General features: G+C 41.1%; 1 protein-coding gene across 1 annotated transcript in view; it reads right to left on the reverse strand.

Annotated features, from left to right (window-relative positions):
* The window catches only part of LOC133448335 (potassium voltage-gated channel subfamily D member 3-like), a 140,316-nt gene that overhangs the window by 13,789 nt on the left and 107,351 nt on the right, over positions 1-19,176 (reverse strand). The window contains exons 3-4 of the mRNA XM_061726758.1: positions 9,168-9,269; positions 2,916-3,008 (exon numbers count right to left, since the gene is read on the reverse strand). Coding sequence (XP_061582742.1) covers positions 2,916-3,008; positions 9,168-9,269 — 195 coding nt within the window. The remainder of the gene's footprint in view (positions 1-2,915; positions 3,009-9,167; positions 9,270-19,176) is intronic.

Genomic DNA, 19,176 nt, shown 5'->3' on the forward strand with positions numbered 1-19,176 from the left:
ACCCTTGTGAGTTCGTGTTGTCACTCCTGTGTCTGGTCGTGGGTTCTTGGAAAGATTGGATTACTTTTTGTGTTTTTGTTGAGGACTTTTCCCTGGGAATACTTTGTGGATTTTTTGACTTTGTTCCTGTATTCTTTACAGTGAGTTTCTTTCCCCTGCCATTTAAGGAGGCAGCGCTTTTTGTTTTTGAAAATAAACTACGACTTTTTTGGGCTAACCTTGAACCTGTCTGGTGTCGTGCGCTTGGGTCCAAGGACAGAATCCTTAACACCAGACAGGGAATTTGTCTTCGGTTGTTTCGCTCACTGAACCCAGATTTAAATAGTTGCAAACAGTAATAGACAAATAGCTCTTAACATATACAATTTAAAAGGTTTAAGATTCCATCTTGCTCCAGTCCTTTCCTGACGGTCTCCGCGGCCTCAGATGTAGGTATGCAGAGAAAGTGACTACCTAGAACCAGTCTCAGTCTGTAGAGTCTCTGTGAGCTGTGGAGTGTTTCTAGCCATTGGGGCTAAAATGGTGGCACAACGTTCTGCATGTTCTTGATCCAACTCCAGTCGCTTCCCTACCTTGACACACCTGATTCTAATTAATTGTCATCATCAGCATGTCATCAAGGTCTGCACAAGTCATTTGTATCAGGGTGTGCTGAAGTAGGACATCTAAAAACGTGCAGGACTGCGGTCAGAGCCGTCCGGGAGATTTGCGAGGCCCTGTGCGAAACTGCCGGGGGGGGCCCTAGCGCGGAATTTTGGGGTTTTTCGGGTCGGATCGGGTGTCTGTATGTGCAATTTTAACTCTCCAATTAGCAAAATACTGGATACCTTCCCCTGCCTCGACGCGGGGCCCCACGGCTGCTTGAGACCCGGTCGGATCGGTGATTTTTGTAACAAATTTATCAAACGAGCCTTTCAGAGAGGCATTAAACTCTTCAATTTTTTTAAAATTTTTTTTCTTCTTTCATCCCCTGATGGAAATTTCCTGAATCTGTCTCATTCTCTCGACATTGTGTGACAGTTTGTTCCACACTCCACCCGTCTGGATCAGAGCACCTTGTGTCTGCGCTTGGTCTGACGCAGTTGTACTGAACAACAGACACGCGCATCATTGCACATATATTTATTGATATGCACAGACTAGTACACATTTAGGTCTGTAATGGAACGTGACTGTTTATTTATAAGGGAAAAAAGGAAAAAAAACGAAAAGAAAAAAAAAAAAAAATGGCCCATAGCGCGAGGCCCCTTGGGACGCGAGGCGCACGGTTCGCACACCCCTTGCGGCGGCCCTGACTGCGGTCCTCGATGACTGGAATTAGACAACCCTGTTGTAGATGTTGCTCTGCTTTAAACACACCCGGCTCATATTAGTGGACCATTGGCAGACTTGTGTAGACATTGATGACAAGCTGATAGTGGTCCAAGCAGGTGTGTGTGAGCGAGGGAACATCTAAAACCTGAAGACCTGAGGGTTAAGGACACTCTTTTAAGCGAGTGAGTTCATGCTGCTGCTGATAGATCTGAGTGGTGCTTCTTCCTTTTGTATCTTTGGGCGTCCACGTATGCATGGCATGACCTCCTCTGGGTAAAGTCTTGTGATTCCAAAGCTTGATCAATTAGTTTTTCCTTTTGTAATTTTTTCTGAGTGGTCTGTGACCTTCTACTTTAACTGCTGGTTGGATCCTGCAGAGCCTTGTAAGGGGTGCAGTCATTTAACAATATCATTACGTTGCTGTGGTAATGTCCATGTTGAGTAGTACCATGCACCCCCCCTTCTCTGGTGGCTGAATGGTGATGTTTTCATCTCTCCTGAGGGAGATGCCCTCCTTCCTTTCCTTGAGTGTCAGGTTATTGCACTGGTAAGCGTGCAAAACTCCTCCACCCAACCTGACACTCCCATGTACGTTTGAAACCTGGGCTTTTTATTGCAAAGCATCCAGTTTTATGTCTAACATTTTACAAAATGGAGCATTTACTTTCTTTTTTTTCCTCACAATGTTGCATTAAAAACTGTCAAACTGACATGTAAACGTAAAGCATTTTTGTCAAGTATGTCTTTCCTGCCTCCTACTGTTTTGTCTCAGAGTCGGTGTGAGAGAGAACCGTCCTGTCACCGTGACAGACGTATCTGACAGGAAACAAACTCTCTGCAAGTCTGTTTTTAGAGCTACCCTAACAGCGAGAGGGTGTACCAAAGATAAGCAACGATATATATACACACAAGATATATTGCCATGATTTGGCTACAGTTTATGTCCTCTAATCCAGTGGTTCCCAACCTTTTTTCCTTGATTTAGCCACTCTAAGACCAGCCTGGCCCCCCAACCCGTACGTACTAGCACCAAAATAGTCTTTAATTGAAAAAATGAACATTAATTATGTTTTTTTGATACATTTCTCTTTGGTTTACTCTGTATACATATGACTTTGTTTTTCTCCAATGTCACCAATGTATAAAATGCGCACAAAAGGACATAAAAGGACATAAAAATATTTCTGAAAAATGTCTCTTTTAACATTTTTTAACATTTTTCCTTTAACAACCTGTCGGAGTAGATTAAATGTTGAGTAATGATATAATAATAAGGAATGAAATAATTTCCTGTGTTTGTCACCAGTGTATAAAAACACAAAAAATATTCAAGACATTCATAAATTATTCCTAACAATGTCTTATGAATGACTCATTCGCCAATATAATTTTTACAACTGCATAATTTCAAAGCAGACAAAGTTTCACGCCCCCCCCAGAGATCTCTGGCGTCCCCCCAGGGGGGGCCCGGACCCCAGGTTGGGGGACACTGCTCTAATCAGATTGTTGGCAGATTGTAAATCCATATTTCCAACTCAATCTATGGTCAATAGTTAAAAAAACAAAAAACAATCAAAGAAGAGACAGAAATGAGCACTCACAGTGGTTTTTTCCAGGCAGTGCAGTAGGTGGTGGTGTTGGCTTTCTATCAGAGAGGTGCACTTGTTCTGCTTCTGCTCGCGCTCCTCTGTACCCTGAGTGACACAAACACACACACACACAGACACACACACACACACACACACACACACACAGACACACACACACACACACACACACACACACACGGTTAGAAGGTGTTGCCAGATTATTCCGGGTATTGCCGGTGTGTCTGTGGACGTGGATCAGGCTGCACAGCGAGGCCTAGAGTGATGGTCTGATATTTACCGAAGCCTCTGAAAATCAGCGTTGTCATCAGTAATGAAAAATCGGTGATATGACACTTTCTATCTACTTCCTGTGGTCTGTTTTCAGTTTGTTGATTTCACTTTTGTCTGTTACGAGCAGGTTTCCAACAACTTCTGCTGTTTCCCCTTTTGAGTTTATACCCGTTTCTTTGTGTAACGTAGTCAATTGATATCTGAGCCTTAAATCTCCCTTTTTTCCTTTTTCCTTTTTCCATTGTGCAGTTTTTCTGCCACTCTTATTCCCTCTGGTCCCTTGTAAGTGAAGCAAAAATAACTTGTTTCTTTCAGTTTATTGAAAAATTATAATTAGAAGAAATTGTCAAGCTGTGTTACTGCCAGCTCTTTCACCGAAATTATCGAAGAAGGTACTACAGAGTGTTATTTGATGTTCCAGGCAGCTGAATGGTTATTGATGTCTGAAAGAGGGAAAAGCAACAGAGTTGCAAACAAACAAACAAAAAAACAAACAAACAAACAAGACAGAAACTTACAGAAGCATTTATTGGGATTCCTCCAAACAGGACTAGTTTTCAAAGATGAGCCTCAAATAAAGCTTAGTCTCAAAGTAATCAGAATTGCCAAATAACATGAGAAGTGAAAATAAATTAATTCTCTCCCAGCAGCACGCTTTGTTACAGGGAGGATTTGGGTGGGAGGCGAGCCAGCTCAAGGACGCTGCTTCAGATTCCAACAGTGTGAACAATACTGTGATGAGGGCTTGAAAAACAGAACGCTTCATCTCCCCCTCTTGCAAAAGACAGAAGAACAAACAGAGACTTATGTTAAGATTCAAGGTTTAAAAGTACTTGATTTTGGATAGCAATTTATTCAGTATTTGATCGAGTGATGCCCCGTAAAAGAATGACACCGACTCTCGCTGAGCTCAAAAACATTTTGCACACTTTCCTCAGTATTAACACGTACCAGCCTATTGTCAGGCTTCTGCTCTTCAATGACACGTGCCCCCTTTACAGGGGGCTCTGGCAGTCAAGGGGTTCATGGGAATTAAAAGTTGCGTTCCTTATTGAACCAATACGGACATATATTATGCTCTTATTTATTGATGTCATAATATACAGGTGAAGGTCGGAATTTTTAATATATTGCAAAACTTCATTCATAATAATATTCAACTAAAGGTGAAACAAATATATTATTTCCCACTACATTCAAAGTGAGATATTTCAAGCCTATATTTGTTATAATGTTGATGATTATGACTCACAGTTTATGAAAACCCCAAATAAAAAATCTCAAAAAAATTGAATATTTTATGAAATCAATAAACAAATCATCAAAATTATAACAAATAAAGGTTTAACATATCTTGCGTTGCATGTAATGAGACTATGTAATGTATTAGTTTCACCTTTTAAGTTGAAATATTGAAATAAATTAACTTTTACACATAATTCTAATGTGGACGTACGTAGCATAGGAGGCTATTTCAGTTGCTAGTGTGGTTGGCTGTCTGTACAGTCAAGCAAGTTCAATGCTATTAAAGCACTTTAAATCAAAAGCATTTCGTTTTTTCATATAAAATAAATACATTTCTATTCAGTTTAGAAGTTTTGGGCATGTCCCTTTTTTTTGGCGCCTGCGCTGCTGAAATCGGGGCGTCCCTTATGTCTATTTCTGAAAGGTTGCAACCCTAGGCAGAACATATCTAAGGACCGAAGGAAGTGTAAGTGCAGGTCATTAACCGGTTCATGCTGAACAGGTGAGGGTGATATTTTGGCAATCAAACCGACAAAGGAAGGAGCAATGTGGTGAATAAATGATCGCTGCTTTGGTTATCAAGTAAGCTAATTGGGTGTGACGGACTGAAGTGACGGACAGAAAAAGCATTAGTGGCCAGTGGTGCATACCTGGCTGCCTGAACTACCGGAGAGCCTGATTCATTCATGTACCACTAGCCACACTCCTTTTGAGAAAAAAGATCATACACCAAATTAAGCTTACTCTACTGTGCACACCTATATGTTAATGTGACTGCAGGCTGCCAGACTCCTGACATGTTGAACACGATGAATAAATATCACAAGGCCTGACCTTGCGAGGTGGCTGCTGCCCCTGCTTTACTCATAGAAATTGCTGGGTTGCTCAGACATGACGCCAACATTTTTGGTTGTCATCACATCAGTGAATCCACGGTCAACGCTTGCCCATTTAAAGCCTTTTTCAAAACTACTGCAGGAACGGGTGGCAGTTCATCTGTCTGCAACCGAGCCACGGAGACATATAGTGGCAATCCTGTCATTCTAGTGTGAAAAGTAAGAATTATATCAGTATTCAGGGGGAGGAAGCTGTAATGGGCTCTTATACGGGCTCATCATCAAACTTGACAAGCCTAAATCAATAAATCTCTATGACAACAAGCTTCTCGTTTATGTAGAAAAAGATAAACGGCTGTCAAAGAATTTAAAACAAAACAAATTACACACAAACAGATATGCACCGAACTTGTATTGTAACTACATTTTGTGGTAGAACTAGTGATCCTGTCATATACCCCCCATCCCCATCGCCCACCCATTTCCGGGCCAGATCTACACATCACCGGTGACTGACTGTCAGCTGTGACACCGCTGCGATCTGAGGCCCCAGGACTCTGACAGTCTCATCACAGACACGAAGGTCGCTCAGTACTCACAGATGGCATTTATATGATAATTCTAACCACTTCCAGACATCCATGAGCTTTCACACTGGACTCGATTAGATCCAAATGGATTTTGGTAGCCATCTGCAAGGAGCAGAGTATGTCACTGAAAGCAAGAGTGATGGACTGGGTGGAAGGGATATGAGCAATCTGCTCATGCATCACCAAAAGTATTTTTCCCCATGGTGCTAACATTTTGCTTTTTTTTGTTTTTTTATTTAAGTAAAGTGTAAAAGTGGACTATAACAATGGAACATAGATACTTGATGCGACAAAATCAATATCTGGCTGGAGACATAACAAACAACTTTAGGCAAGGGCCTACTTTATTTTCTACATGACTTTATTATTTTACCTCTTCATGTATCAAGATGAAACAAATTATCTGGTCTTTACCATGTCTGAAAATTGGTTAAAACGCAACCTCAAAATAATAAAATGCGGCAAATTTTGCTTATCTTTATTTATGTGAGAAAAATAAAGCCAAAGTGCAGAAGTAGCGGAAATGCAAACAAACTCCTAATGTTTCCCAGGAATTCACAAAGTAGCAGCAGGTGCTGCTGATCAAACCTGGACTGATTGATCATCAGTAAGTGTGACCAGCATAAAAATATGTAGTGTTGGCTGCTTGCTAATTTCAACCTCTGGCTGTTTGCTAAAACAGTGGCAAGGAGGAAAATCACAAGCAGTGATTTTACAGAAGTAATTCTTGCTTCTCATGAATCTGAGTAGGGGTGTAACGATACACTAATCTCACGATACGGTACGATACACGATATTGAGGTCACGATAACGATACGATATTATAGCAGTATTTTTTTAACAACCTTGAATGAGGAACATATGACTGGAAAAAATTGTCTTTTATTTGAAAGACACAAAATACAAAACAATACTGTGTGTTTGCCCTATTGTTACAGTTTGTAATGCTTTATAACTGTTTAAATTTTAAAGAGAAAGCCAGGCCAACCATTTTCCACAAACTGAACTAAAAGTAAATGTCAGGTTTGCATTATGCATCTTCAGTTTCATACAAGTACAAATATTTTGCCACAAACTGAATAGTTTCTCTCATGTATGATTTTACTTTTTTCTTTTCCAGAAATGTAACAACTAAAATTAAATAAATAAATAAAAGTAAATAAATACATACAATTTTACATCATAAAAAATATTGATTCATGCTCACCTTATAAGTGTAAGAGGAGATTTATTTTTGTTAAGAAGTTTATTTTGGTAATTCAGGGTTCATTATTTTATAAATATATTCTTTATATTCTGATGTAAATCAGGGACTATAATGACACTAGTCAGTTTATCTGTAGTGATTAGTCTGTTTTAGATTGGGCGGAGTGATACGCCACAGTACGGCACTAGGTGCTGTGTTGATGTTCTAAAATCCTACACTGTTGAGGGACATTAAAGTACACTGGAACTCTGAAGAAGTTTTCCCCGACCCGAAAAAGGTTTAATTTAATAAGGTAAGGCTTAACTCTACACCAGACTTAAAGGTTCAGAGCTCAAAACCCTAAAAGTCTGTGATCGGGACCGCAAAACGGTACTAGTTTCTTCTGAGCGGAGTAAGATTTTGGTCCGCGGGTCGAGGCGCGGTCGGATGCGCGTTACTAGTCAACACAATAGATTAATATTAATAGCCCAATATCGCGATACACTTTGTCACCTCCACGACACGTTTCGTGACGTTTTTGTATCGCGAAATTTCGTGGCACGATATATTGTTACACCCCTAGAGAAGAGTAATGAGACCTCATATATACTGTTAAGCATCGAGGTGGAGGACCTTTCAATCACTGAACTGTAAGATACTTCTTAAACTGAAGATCATGAACAACATAGAGCGCTTCCTCACAACGCAGTGATTCAGCAACGGAGTGTCTTTGGAGGCGTCTTCAGATCCGCTGCAACACAGACAGGAGCTCATTCCTGCATACAGCTATAAACCTCCACAATGACTCTTTAAAGAGACTTAAATTATTAAAACTACTGCAACAATTAATTTCCCTTTGGGGATTAATAAAGTACTTTTGGATTAAACTTAACTGAACTAAATTACAATGTCTGCTGATGTTCAATAAGGGAATGATCACAAGCAGCACCAGGAAGTCCACACAAATGTTAAAGAATCATAGTGTTTTATTGGCTCAGTCAGAGCCCGGACTTCAACTGCATTAAAATCCTCTGGTCATACCTCAGGAGAGCTGTGAATAAACACATTTTCACAAATCTTAATAAACTGAAGTAAGGTTGTAACGAAAGATGGGCCAAACCCCTTTTACAATGACGCGAGAGATGGATAAAATAAAAGAAAAAATGACTACTGCTGCTAAAGTTTGCTCTATAAGCTGTTGAATCATGGGATACATTTAGTTTTTCACACACTGCTTCTGCTTTTTGGCTTAGTTTATTGAGTAATTTCATAGATGTTCATCTGAGCTTCTATTTAAAACCTTGTAAAGGAAAAATAAACCACTTTGTAACATGATTTTGTGTAATGGGCAAGAGCTTGACACTTTTTTTCAAACTAACTTTTCCATTCTAACCAAGAGCCATGCTAGATTTATACTTTTTAACAATGGATGCCAAGGCGGAAGATGGTTTTCTTATCCTAACATAAAGCGCTAGGTGAAACAGCCGTGCTCCGTCTGAAATTCAAATATCCCTTGCAGCTTATCTCCACTATCTTGCTGTTCACTTTCATTTTGATGTTTACTTCAGCCTCTTTCGATGACCTAACCATTTACTGAACAAGCAAATCCAAACAAGCCCGTTCTTCTGCTTGCCAGTTTTGCATGCATGGATTAAATCAAGTCTCAGACAGAAAGACTTCTAGGAAAAGCACTTTGGGAGATTGCACTGATAACACTTGCACAGAGGATTATTCGCATAACCCCTTTCCTATCAACCCTGCCCTGTGTTACATTATGAGTGTAATGACTCCAACTTCTTTTATTGCCTTTAATTTACTTTCAAATTGTTCTTTTGTTAATGGCTCCAATACTTTTGCTTGTGTGTGTTTTGTGCTTTCGATGGAAAGTTGCTGCGTCTACGCTACCGAGCTGCAGCGACTGAAATAATTAGGAAAAACAAAAGAAAACAAACAAAGGAAAAACAGTTTAAAGCCAAACAATGATCTTAACATTCAAAGTCAAATTACAAACTGACTTGCAGGTCGTTCTTAATGAGCACATCTGAAACCAATTCCCGGGAGTCGGTGCGCCCACTTTGCTGCTGGAGTGTCTGAGAGAGCGAGAGGTTTTTCTCACCGTAAGCTCCAGCAGTTCGTTGAGCAGTCCGTTGCTTTTACTCTGGAGGAAGGCGTTGGAGTTGCCGGACTTGGCTATTCTTATTCTGGCCAGCCTCGCTTTCTGGGAATGGGAAGAAGAAGAAGAAGAGATTGCAGCGTCCATTAATGATGAGTTAACAGGGAGAGTTTGAAAGTTCATCTTCAGAATTCACCAACCACGTTGTAATATTTTTACAGTTACTACTGTAGAACTTTCACTTTCTCGAATTATCTTTTTCTAAAATTTCTGTCTGTCTATTGAGCGTGATGAAAACTGTTGTGTGGCTTATTTTGCCTTGAACAGGCTCACCAGATATTTTCCTGTCACTTTTAAACCCGCAGTAGCACCGGTGATGGCAAGTGCTGAGTGGAGCGGACTTCATGCTTGATCAGACATTTTAATTGGGGATTTCTGTTTATATCAAACCATGAACAACAGGTCTAAAGAGCACAGGGCTTAAAGGAGCATGAGGCAGGATTGAAGCAGGATTTATGAAAAAAAATGCGTATACGTTTTAAGTTTTCTAGTAATAATGTCAGATGAAGCGTTCCAAACCAAAAAGAATGAGCCATCTAGTGTATTTTGCCGTTGCCTTGAACAGGCTGTGTGCTGCAAAATGTGCTGCAATTCTGGGCCCGAATTTCCCGCGCTGTCCTGCGGATGTGACGTCACATGACGCTGCATGATGCGCGTTCTCCCCGTTCTCCCGTGCCGGCTTCGCTGTTGGCTGCAGTAGCCCCGACAGCCGTCGTGGCGAAGGGTGGCGCTAGAGAGTCTCATTTCTTATAAGGAGCCTCATGCTCCTTTAAAGGTATTGTGACATGAAAAACACATTTTTCTTGATTTTTTGTGTTTTGTTGGGTGTCTTGACATCAATTACACCCACAAAACAACAAACTTTTAACATTCAGTGTATTGTGTGCTTTCTGGGATTTTCCGCACTATGCAAGAGCACTATGCAAAAACGGCGCATCTGGTTTGCTGGCGGGTCGTGACGTCACGCCCCCTCCACCCAGCTCCCTGCCTCCTCTCCTCTCCAGCGCACCATAAAGGCTGATTTATGGTTCTGCGTTACACCGACGCAGAGCCTACGGCGTAGGGTTACGCGGCGACGCGCACTGTATGCTGAACCCTACGGCGTAGGCTCTGCGTCGATTTAACGCGGAACCATAAATCAGGCTTAACACGGAGCTGTTTAGAGCCTCTTTTGTTCTCGTCACCGGAGGAAAACTGCTAAGAAGACCCGCGGCCACTGACTGGACTTAAGATAAGGGGACACTGCTGCTTGCATGCCTTTATTTTTATGATTGTTTGCGGTGGACTGCTTCGCCCTGCTGCTTTTCCGTGCTTGCTTCGCCTGTCGCTCCCGGCTTAACTCTCCGACGCCGCTGTTAGCGTATGGCTTGCGGGGAGCTACGGTCCTCTGGTCACGGACTTCATCCCCGGGCTGTAGTCGCCCTGTCTGGGCTGTGTGTGTGGGTGTTTGTGGTTCGGTGTCCGCTCGTGTGTGTGGAGACGGCAGAAGTGTGTAGCAGTTGGGTTGGAGGAGGTTTGGAGGAGGAGCGGGGCAATGATTGACAGGAAAGGGGGAAAAGGACGCGTTTTTCACGGCGCAAAAAAACACTGTCATAAAAAGCCAGGAAAAAAGTAATAGAGTGAAGTTTTTCTTGTTACACTCTTTTAGACACATTTGAGGGATGTTGGCCAAGACTTTTAATAGTGTTAAAAGCATGTTAAAAATTATGTCACAATACCTTTAAAGCTGAAAAGATGTTCAACTGTGATTATTTTCAAAATGGATAACCAAATGTTTGAAGGTTTTTGTTAGTTTTTAGCTGAATATTGCTGTTGATTTTTCCATAAAAACACAATTTTGAATCAGAAGAACAATATCAATTCTGTTACCACATCTGTTTCCCAGTAATAATTAGTCCAGGTAAGCCATCCCTTTCCAAAGACATGCCCGTTAGGAAAACTGACGACTATAAACTGGCCAAAGGAATGAGTGTGAGTGAGCCTGGCTGTTGACCTGTCTGTGTTGGCCCCGTGGCGACCTGTCCAGCGCATACCGACACTTACCTGATGACAACAGGGATAAACTCCAGACCCATTCAATCTCAATCTCAGGATTAAAGAGGGTATATACAAGGATGAATAAAAGAAAATCATCAAAGGCTTGTTTTATGATGCAAGGCGAATGGAAACAAAGCTTCACAGATTCACAGGAAAATGCATGATGTATCTTGAAAGGTCGAGTCAAGGATTACCAATGTTACAGCTTTGAGTTCACGGGGGATCAAAATGGTATAAAAGGGGCCACAGCGCACACGATTATCACCGCAATCGTTGGCTGTAGTATAACCTTTCCTGACTACATTACCCTCAAAAGGTTTTTACAGTATTCTACAGTTTGGTGAACAACCAAACCCCGATGTCACAATGAGCTGCAGGCACTTCCAGACGGAAACTCTGAAAAGATGCAAACTGAAGGTTGAATAAATCTGTTAGATAGAGATTTGACAGTTGAACAGCCCAGAGTCTCCCGGCACTCGTCTGTGAGCATGTAGATGGGGATGTGGTCCCTGATGTGTTCGTTCTTGGACAGTATTTTTATTTATTTATTTATTTTATTTCGATCACGTGCTCAATATGGTACACTCATTCATAACATGTCGTGTAATCATTTGGATCGAAAAGGAGTAGGCTGAAGCTCTGAGCTTATAAATGCCTACCCTTTAACCTTCACATTATTATTATTTAAACTTTCTATAACAAATGCTTTCTAGCATTTCCACCCAAAAAAGAAGCAAACACGAAAGAAAAATATATGTAACAACAAAGAACCAGTAAGAAAAGAAAAAAAAGGAAAAGTAAATAGTAAATAGTCCTGATTAAAACAAGGACAAAAAGATCAGTAATTATTACGTGCATAATTCCATAATTCTCTCTCTTGCGTCTTATCCTTTAATCTTGTTGGTATTTACTAATCATGATGTGTTTTAAACTATTTTTGAACTGTATGATGTTTTTACTTTGTTTAAGATTATCTTGCAAGCTATTCCACAACTTAACCCCTGTAACTGAAATACACATACTTTTAAGTGTTGTTTTAACTGTTGGTTGTTTGAGATTATGTTCCTCCCTTAACTCATATTGCCCATCTCTATCCTTAAACAGTTTTTGTATGTTGCAGGGGAGTGAATTATTCTTTGCTTTGTATATTATCTGTGCCGTTTTAAATTCAACTAGGTCAGTCAATTTTAGTGCGTTTAATTTCCAGAACAAAACATTTGTGTGATGATAAAATCCTACATTATTTACTATTCTTATTGCTTTTTTTTGCATTACATAAATGGGTTGAAGATTGGTTTTAAAAGTATTTCCCCAAATCTCCACACAGTACGTCAGATACGGTAAAATTAATGAATTATAAAGTATGTATAATGTTTTTAGGTTTAATATGTGTCTAGTTTTTCCTAGAATGCCGATACTTTTAGCCAACTTTGATCTAATATATTTCATGTGGGGCTTCCAGTTAAGATTGTGGAATGTGCATTTTTGGAATTTCTGTTAGTTATAACAAAACTTTGAAGGAATGGGAAACATTACTTTAAGTTCGGATTTCAAAGTCTTTTTCTAAGCTCAAATAATTGCTTATTTATCTTTTTGGGGACTAGTTTATTATCAAATAGCCATGTTAAATTTTATTCAGAGAAAGTATAAATGCATCAAAGTTAAATCCAGCAGCTAATTCATCATTGAGACTAATTGAAAACTGTTTTTAATTGTTGCCTTGCTGTTTTTGCACTTCAGCCCATGAGAGAAAGACAAGTTCACAAAAGCACACTCGTCTGCTGAATATAAAGTGAAATTCATTTCAAAGCGTGTTTGCCAACATTTACTTTCGCTTTCAGCAGGATGAGAGGAAAAAAAAAAAATCTCTCGTGTTGAACTTTTCTTCATCCATCTTCATCTGTGACGCTGAAAGATAAAACTCCTTCAAACTGGATAACAGAACAAAGCAAAGGGGACAGGCAGGAAATGGGAGAGAAATTGTACTGGACATTTCTTAAAATGAATAGGATATTAGGACAAATGTATACCGCTGTCAGGACTGCATGTGGACACGTGAGGCGAGTAATTTCTTATGCCTCGTCCCGCTGCTCTCTTCTTTTGCCATAAATGCATTTCAGAAGCGGGAGACGGACAGAGCAATATGCGCTTCCCAGGCATGAATCAACAGTAATGGAATTAGTTTGGATGCCTCAAAAATTGTCAGTCAGAGTGTAGGTACCTGTGAAGGTGTGTGGAATACCTAAACCCGACATATAATTGCTGTTCATGTTCAGTATGTGAAACAGCGGAGTAAAAACAGAGGACGGCTGACTGCTTCTTTCTTTGTAGCTTTAGTTGAAGAGTGGATGAGCTTGGAAGTGAAATTGCTTTTGTGTACTGCCTGCTTTTCTTACTGATCAAAAGAATTATTTGACAGAAGAAAAAGGGAGGGGGGGGATAAGATAGAATATTTAACTTTGATCCTTCTGTAAGTGCGAGAACTCTGCAGTGGGCTGCATCCCTTCTGCCGAGCGTCTTACCTTCTCTGAAGATCCGCTCAGCTCTGTTATCTAAGAAACTTTTATTTTAAAACAACTGATGAATGTTCCAAGTCAGTCTGAAGTATTGAGTCAAATCTGCTTAGGAGCAAGTATCCAAATGGTTGATGAAGGTGTCAAAATAGAGTCGATTTTATTCTCACTGCAGTAAAAATGATTTATTGTTCACCTATAAAATCCCCACGTGGGCCTCTAACTCAACCGTACACCTTTTGTTTTCGAAGTCAAAGTGATTTCAACCTTGTAAACGTTAACTTAAAACGTAGTGGGCGGGAGGGGGGTCAGTCAGACCAGTCAGCGACATCCTACTGAAGTGATAATGATTATAAATGCCAGGGAAAGTGGGCTGACTGCAGACAAAACTCTCATTGACCATTACAACTAAAACAAAAACGACTCTTGTTAGGGTCAAGATATTAAAGTGGACATCAGATGGCCGTTTCCTGCCATTTCCATCTTTTCTAGTTTCTACTTCCTATAAAATAATAAAGAGCTTCCGGCTTAGCTGTACATGGGGTGAGACGTGATTAGCGGAGCTCCTGCAGAGTTAATTTTAATTCAACATTTATAGGCACTTTTTGCATCACTCCCACGGCTTTGGTTTTAACTAAATTATTTTCAACGCGGTTACTTCGACAACTTACCACGGAAATGCCTCCAAAGTCCATTAAAGCGGGGAATAACCCTCCAGCTAACCCGCGGCCTGCTGCTCATGCTGTCTCCTCGCCCCGCGGTGATTCCCCTCCTCCGGAGAGCACCTGCGCTGCGCAGGTTCCAGCTGCGGAGTTCAGCCGGCTTAAAACCGAACTCCTCTCCGCTCTCCGCAATGATGTTGCAGCTATATTTCGGTCAGAGCTTCAGGCAGCACTTACCGAGAATTTAACGTCCATTAAGTCCGAGCTGCTTTCTCTTAAAGCCGATCTTTCTGGCAGTATTTCCTCCATGAAGGCGGACGTCGCGGGTCTCGCGACCACGGTCGCTGGGATCGAGCTCTCGCTCTCAAGCTGCTCAGACGACATCGTTGCTCTCCAGAAAAAAGTGGATCACTTGTCGAAAGAATATGTGAGGCTGGAGGACAGATGCGAGGATTTGGAGTCAAGGTCTCGTCGGCAGAACGTAAGGATTATTGGCGTCCCGGAGGAGGATCCTGACTCTTCATCTGCAGCCGGTGTTTCCAGGCTATTGGCGGAAGCCTTCTCCCTCGACGCAGAGCCGGTGGTGGATAGAGCCCACCGCACCCTCATGCCGAGACCGAAGCCCGGGGAGCGGCCCCGCGCAATAGTGGCAAGGCTCCATTATTACACCGACTGCGCTGACATCCTGAGAAAGGCGAGAGAGCGGCAGCAGATCAAAGTCCGGGGTATGAGCATCTCCGTGTTCCCGGACCACACAGCCAAGACAGCGCGGGCGCGCGCTGCCTTTAATGACGTGCGCCGTCAGCTGCGGAAGATTGAAGGAGTCCGGTATGGATTGCTGTATCCCGCACGGCTGCGTGTAACCCATGACGGCCAGCAGCGGGACTTCACGTCGCCAGATGAAGCCCTGGCATTCATCAGGAAAATAAAAAAAGTGACTACCAGCTAGTTTTCTGGGACGATTTATCCAGCTTGATGTCCGTGCGGGACTCTGGCCCGGGGTGAGTGACTGAGTCAATTCAGAAAATGGGACTTTATGTCGTAATTTTTTATTTTTTATTTTTTATTTATTTATTAATTTTTTTTTCTTTTCTCTTCTAACTATCAATGGGAACAACACCGTTTTAAATTGATGGCCTAATCATTTCTCTGGTATGATGCCTTGATTAGAAAATATGCACACACCCCTGTCTTTGCTTAAATTGTGTGCATGTGTGTGCGTGTCTGTGTGGGTGTGTGAGTGCATATATGTATATATTATTGTTCTATAGGCCAAAGATCTCCTTAATTTACGTTTGTTGTTACCCTGACAAGACAGCGATCGTCAGAATGCCTCAGATTGATGGTTTCATATGCCTCATATTTTATTTTATTTTTTTTTTAAGGTTTTAACTCTGCAGGAGCTAATTTTGTTTTTGTATTTAGCTTTATAGTCGAAAGCATCTCTTTTCGAGAATGGCTTCCTTTGAAGCCAGCACGGCTGTTTCCATCGTTTGGGGATGGGATCATCTAATGTGCGTTGGGTGGGTGGGCGGGGGTTATGGGATGTTGGCTTTTTGTCTCTGTAGGTATGTATATACTCCTGAGTTTTGTTTGTTTTGGTTTTCCCTTTTACCTCTTTTCCTTATATCTCCTCTGGTGGTGGGTGAGTCGGTCTTATTTTCTCTCAGAGAATGCCTATGAACGATCGTAATCTGCGCAAGCCTGATACTGGATCAAACATTACATTCACTAGCTGGAATGTGAAAGGTGTGAATAATCCAATTAAGCGATCAAAGATTTTTTCACATTTGAAACGCCTGGACACTGACATAGCTTTCCTTCAGGAAACTCATTTGCGAAATAAAGATCATTTCAGACTCAAACGAGCTTGGGTGGGTGATATTTTTCATTCAAATTTTGATTCTAGGTCTAGAGGAGTAGCAATTTTGATCAACAAAAGAGTCAATTTCTCCGTCTCCAGGACAATATCCGATAAGAATGGTAGATATCTTATTGTTGCGGGCACTCTATACTGTAACCCTGTATTGTTGGTGAATATATATGCCCCTAATTTTGATGACCCCAATTTTACGGATAGGCTGTTTGGCAACCTCCCTTTCTTAAATACGCATATTACAATACTGGGCGGTGATCTGAATTGTGTTATTAATCCTTCTTTGGACCGTTCGAATCCTCGTACTTTGACTCAATCCTCTATGTCAAAATCTATTACCGATTTTACAGTCAAGAACGGGCTTGTTGATCCGTGGAGGGTCTCACATCCTGGAGATAAGGAATTCTCTTTTTTTTCACAAGTACATCAGTCATATTCACGTATTGACTATTTTTTTGTTGATGGCTCTCTTCTCCCCAAAGTTACTTCTGTCGTATACCACCCAATTGTTATTTCGGATCACGCCCCTCTAACTTTGAATATAACATGGTCTGAGCGCCCCCGTTTTTCTTCTCCCTGGAGGTTTAATCCATTGCTTTTATCCGACGATGCATTTAATGTTTCTATATCTGCTTCAATAGATGATTTCATTGCATTAAACAAAACAGATTCTACCAGTTTTTCGCTAGTATGGGAATCACTCAAAGCATATTTGCGAGGACAGATTATCTCTTATTCAGCATACGCCAGTAAAATCCGCAGGGCTAAATTACAGGAGCTCACATCTAAAATTCAGGACACAGACAGACTAAACTCAGTTAACCCGAGTCCGAGTTTACTGAAACAACGGCTTGATTTGCAGTCAAAATTCGATCTTATAGCGATAGCCGATTCTGAACGGCTCCTATTACGCGCTCATGCCAACTATTATGAACACGGCGATAAACCAAGCAGGTTATTGACTCACCAATTAAAAAGGCAAGCAACGTCGAGACTGATTCCCAGCATTAGAGATTCTAATGGCACACTTACCACCGATCCAATCGCCATCAACACAATTTTTAAATCATACTACTCCTCTCTCTATGAGTCAGAATCTCCACTTGACACAGCAGAAATGACCTCCTTTCTTGATAATATCACTGTCCCTACTATTAATTTGGATGTGGCTAATGGCCTCGATGCTCCTTTCAGCTTGCAAGAAATTGCTGCCGCCATTGAAGCTACGCAAAGCAACAAGGCCCCTGGTCCCGATGGGTTCGGAGCTGAGTTTTTCAAAAAATTCAAAGACAAATTAGCCCCCCTTTTACTTTCAATGTACAATGAGTCCCTTGATCATGGCTCATTGCCTCCCTCTTTAATGCAGGCGTCTATTGCCCTCCTTTTGAAGAAGGACAAGGACCCTGAATCATGCACTTCTTATAGGCCCTTGTCTTTACTGAATGTAGATGTCAAAATTTTAGCCAAAGCACTAGCAATTCGTCTTGATAAGATCCTTCCTAGCATCATATCTGAGGAGCAGAATGGTTTCATCAAGGGACGCCAGCTCTTCTATAATGTTCGTACACTTCTTAATGTGATTCTCTCTAAAGATTCTTCTCCACTCCCTGAAGTTGTTATCGCAATTGATGCTGAGAAAGCTTTTGATCATGTCGAATTTAACTATCTTTTTGCAACACTTCATAAATTCGGATTTGGACACTGGATTTGGTTTATATCGTGGATTAGACTTCTTTACACTTCCCCTCAGGCCAGCATTCACACCAATGACAACTACTCCACTTATTTTACATTATCACGTGGCACGAGACAGGGCTGCCCTCTCTCCCCTTTGCTATTCGCTCTATCCGTCGAACCACTTTCAATTGCTTTAAGAACTCTTCCTCTATTTCGCGGAGTCTCTAGGTCCAATGTGGAACTTAAATTGTCACTTTATGCAGACGACCTCCTTTTATATGTATCTGACCCTTTAACCAGCATCGCACCAATATTATCTCTGTTGAAGAATTATGGATCCTTCTCCGGCTATAAGGTCAATCTTCACAAGTGTGAATGCTTCCCCATAAACTCCTCTGCTTTACAACTCAAACAATCTGATATCCCCTTTAAACTCAGCCCGTCAGGCTTTAGATACTTAGGGATTAATGTGACCCGCACTCTGCCCTCTCTTTTCACCGCTAATTTTTCCTCACTGGTAACTCGAGTGAAGGCGGACTTACAGAGGTGGAACTCCCTACCATTGTCACTGATAGGAAGAATTAACACAGTGAAAATGACTGTATTGCCTAAATTTCTTTTTTTGTTCCAATGCACTCCTTTATTTCTACCAAAATCTTTTTTTAAATCACTTGACCAAATTGTTTCCAATTTTTTATGGGCCGGTAAGACACCCAGAGTGAGGTATTCGCTTCTCCAAAAATTTAAATTTAATGGGGGTCTAGCACTACCAAACTTTATGCTTTACTATTGGTCAGCGCATATTCACAAACTAATTTATTGGCTTCAGTCTCCTGAGTTATTATGGTGCAGATTGGAGGCTCAGTCACTCTCTTCATCCTCTGTAACGGCCCTACTCTCCTCCTCTTTACCATTGAATCCCTCTAAGTTTACAAATAGCCCTGTGGTGCTTTCCTCCCTTAAGATTTGGTCACAGTTTAGGCGCCACTTTAAATTTGCTTCTCCATCCATCTATACACCTGTTACTAAGAATCATCTGTTCCCTCCATCACTAGTAGACACCACTTTTATGATTTGGTACAACCGGGGCATTAAGCACTTCAGGGATCTATATAAGGATGGTATCTTTTCCACATTTTCAGATCTGAGGTCAAAGTTCAATTTGCCTGCCTCCCATTTGTTTCGCT

This window comes from Cololabis saira, chromosome 8 (assembly GCF_033807715.1).
Source record: "Cololabis saira isolate AMF1-May2022 chromosome 8, fColSai1.1, whole genome shotgun sequence".
Lineage (NCBI taxonomy): Eukaryota > Metazoa > Chordata > Actinopteri > Beloniformes > Belonidae > Cololabis > Cololabis saira.